Raw genomic sequence first — 3,125 nt, 5'->3', positions numbered from 1 at the left:
TATTACTTATAGTGCTTTATAGATAGATACAATTATATATTTATTAAACTTCTCGTATATTGTCATAAACAATACCTGTAATTTTCAAATCGTGCACGCGCAACGGATTTTGTTTTAAAAGAGATAGCCAACAAATAATCTTATATAGCTTATATGTACCTCTGTGGGCGTGGTTTCGGTCCAAATCGTCCTTCTATTCGTTGAATACCACCGGCGCACCCCGTTCGATCGCGGCCCTACATTATTGATTAGGGTTATTCTATACAAATTCCTTCCGTAACACAGCCCAGTAAGCAAATTTGACATACTGCGACCTAAACAAGTGATATATCTTTTAAAAAGGCTCAATCGTGAGCATCGCATTCATTTAATGATATGTAAGGCGCATTCTTTTGAAGCAACCAGCACTGCAGGGAGTGCAGGCCTGCAGCAGCATAAATAGCCTTCCATTTTTATAAAAATAAAACCAAATACAGCAGCAGGGAAAAAAAAGTTTTAAAAGCATGTCTATGGCATTTGTATTGGGGGTTTTTATATATAAATAACATAATTATTTAGAGTTAAATACATATGTAAATATGTAAATACGGTACATATTGTATTTAAATAAATAAATGCAAAAAAAGTTAAAAAACAGTTTGCTTATTAGATCTCATTCATCTGATTGTTTTTAAATAAATAAAAATGCTCGAAGCTGTGCCGGCTGGCGGCTGGGGCCTTTGCCCTTTGGGGTGTTGACTGTTGACACTTGACAATTCACAATTGACAGCAGGCCGCAGGGTGGACACTGGACAGAGGACCAAGACGCCAACTCGCCAAGTCGCCAAGACTCAAGACTCAAGAGTATTTATTTAATTTTGGAAGAAGAAAAAAATGTGTTTGTGTATTGACAGTATTCCCATAATACTAAATACCACGATACTACCACGATTAGTACCACGACTGTCCACGTTTACTTGCGCTGTACTACAACCTGTACATCCATAGTGAAGGAAGCGTATCAATTTTTGACAGTCAATAAAGCGAGATCATGTGGATTAGGTAAGTAAATAAATTCTCACTTATTATTGTATTTCCAAGCACGTCCTTGACGAACAATAGGGCAAACTTGAAAAATATATGGGAAAGGAAAGAAGCCACCGTGACGATTAGCCAAAATATTCACAGCAGTGTACATAGACAGTTAACATTTACGACGTGAGTCGGGAGATCTATCTAAATAGCACTATCAACCTGAGCCTCCTGAGGGTGATCGTCCAGCGTTGGAATCAAATAGAGATTGAATCGTACGTAATAGTGACGTAGTTCGTGGCATATTTTAAAAAGTAGAAATTATTTGAGTGCCCTACGGGCCTACTGTACATGTATGCATATATTTATTTATTTATTTAAAAACAAAATACTTTTTCACTGTAATTTGCAATATTTTTAGCCTCCTAGTAGTAGGGGCGCCTATTTACATATATAAATGCTAAATAAAAAGGAAATTTTGCATGTTGCAATGATGTCACGGCGTTAGACAATAAATAGACACAGGGGTCATCAGGCTGTAAAAGACAGTATATTTAAATCTAAAATATTGGTTGTGGTTGTTTGTATAAAAGTAAACTAGTTTTTGTAAACTTAGTTTACCTATATAAAATATGTTTGCGTTTCTTAAGACCTGGGTGTAGCCCAAAAGTTCAGAACTGAGGTCTCAGGAAGTCAGGATTCAGAACTCAAAATTCAGTTTTACGCGTGATCAGTTGGCTCTATGGATTTGCACACAGGCTATTTATTTTTATGACTACGCACATATTTAAATGTCATATGGTCATGTGTCGGCAGAGTTTGCTGTTCAATTTGGCTTCTTCGTGCTAAAACATCCTAAATATAAAAGAAGTCGGGTGAAATCGCCATTTTCGGTAATACATATGAGACCAAAATTGAAAATTGGGGCTCTGAGGACCTACAAAACGAAAATATGTAGCGAAAATTGGAAATATGAAATATGTAGTATTTATGAGTTTTTATAATATAGTCATACAACACGTTTTAAAACTGGTACTTAATACATTTGAAAGAATTATGTGAGACATCCTGTGTCCGATCTCTATTTCAACAAAAAATAATTTAAAAATCCGAAAGACGCCACCGGCCACTATCGGGACCCGGGAGTTGGGAGTCGGGAGTCGGGAGTCAGACGCGGTCGGCTATGCGGATTGAAAATGGAAAATTTTTCCTTTTTTATAAAAACAAATTTTCGTTTCGACCTAATATTCAAATAATGGAAGGCTTTGGATTCGGACAGCCAATAAATGGCTTCCACACACCGTTATTTGCGTATCGCCCGATATGGTAACTTCATTTAAAAAATAAACTGGAGTTTTATTGGTCATCTACTATCTAGAGACAGGATAAATTGTTCCATGCACGCCGCAACGGGCTCGCAGCTTCTTGATAAAAGTTGAATATTAATTCGAGATTTCGAGTGTTCTCATAAAAATTATAATTCATGTGAAATCACACATGTAAAAAAAGTTGCAACTACTCGAGGAGAGCCATAATATTCACATGTTATAAGCGTTAGACCTACTCGGATTCTAGGAAGGTTACTGACAGATTGATACCACATAGAGCCACATATAGTTTATATATTTGATCTGCTAAGTGATTGAAATCAGGCATTGTTTGCAAAAATGTTGCAGCGGAAAAACCCTACGTTCTTCGAGATGCTTTTGTCGCATTGGATCGATCAGCTGAATTTGTTCGTCGTAACTTTATTTTTCTCGGAAATCGATGTGCTTGGGCATGAAAACTTGCAAAAATACGGTATGTGTATTTCTTTCAGTACTCTATTTACCGATATCGTTGATAAACATATTACTTGCACAGTACAGAAACAACTGGCAAGCACAGATACAACGCGCCATGGAGTTGTATCTATTGTTATGCTGCACAGGCAGAATTGATTCTATAATAATAATGATTCGATAGAATAATTTAGGAAGGTATCCGTGTATATATATGCTTATATTATATATATATATATATATATATATATATACATATATATATATATATATATATATTATAGTCTATATATATATATATATATATATATATATATATTTATATATATATAT

General features: G+C 35.2%; 1 protein-coding gene across 1 annotated transcript in view; it reads left to right on the top strand.

Moving 5' to 3' along the window:
- Window positions 1-2,560: 2,560 nt before the first annotated feature.
- Window positions 2,561-3,125, top strand: part of SARC_08276 (hypothetical protein) — a 7,008-nt gene continuing 6,443 nt past the window's right edge. Inside the window, exon 1 of the mRNA XM_014297754.1 lies at window positions 2,561-2,811. Coding sequence (XP_014153229.1) covers window positions 2,679-2,811 — 133 coding nt within the window. The 5' untranslated portion in view covers window positions 2,561-2,678. The remainder of the gene's footprint in view (window positions 2,812-3,125) is intronic.

This window comes from Sphaeroforma arctica (assembly GCF_001186125.1).
Source record: "Sphaeroforma arctica JP610 unplaced genomic scaffold supercont1.728, whole genome shotgun sequence".
Taxonomy (NCBI): Eukaryota; class Ichthyosporea; order Ichthyophonida; genus Sphaeroforma; species Sphaeroforma arctica.
This window is presented reverse-complemented; position numbering and strand designations above follow the sequence as displayed.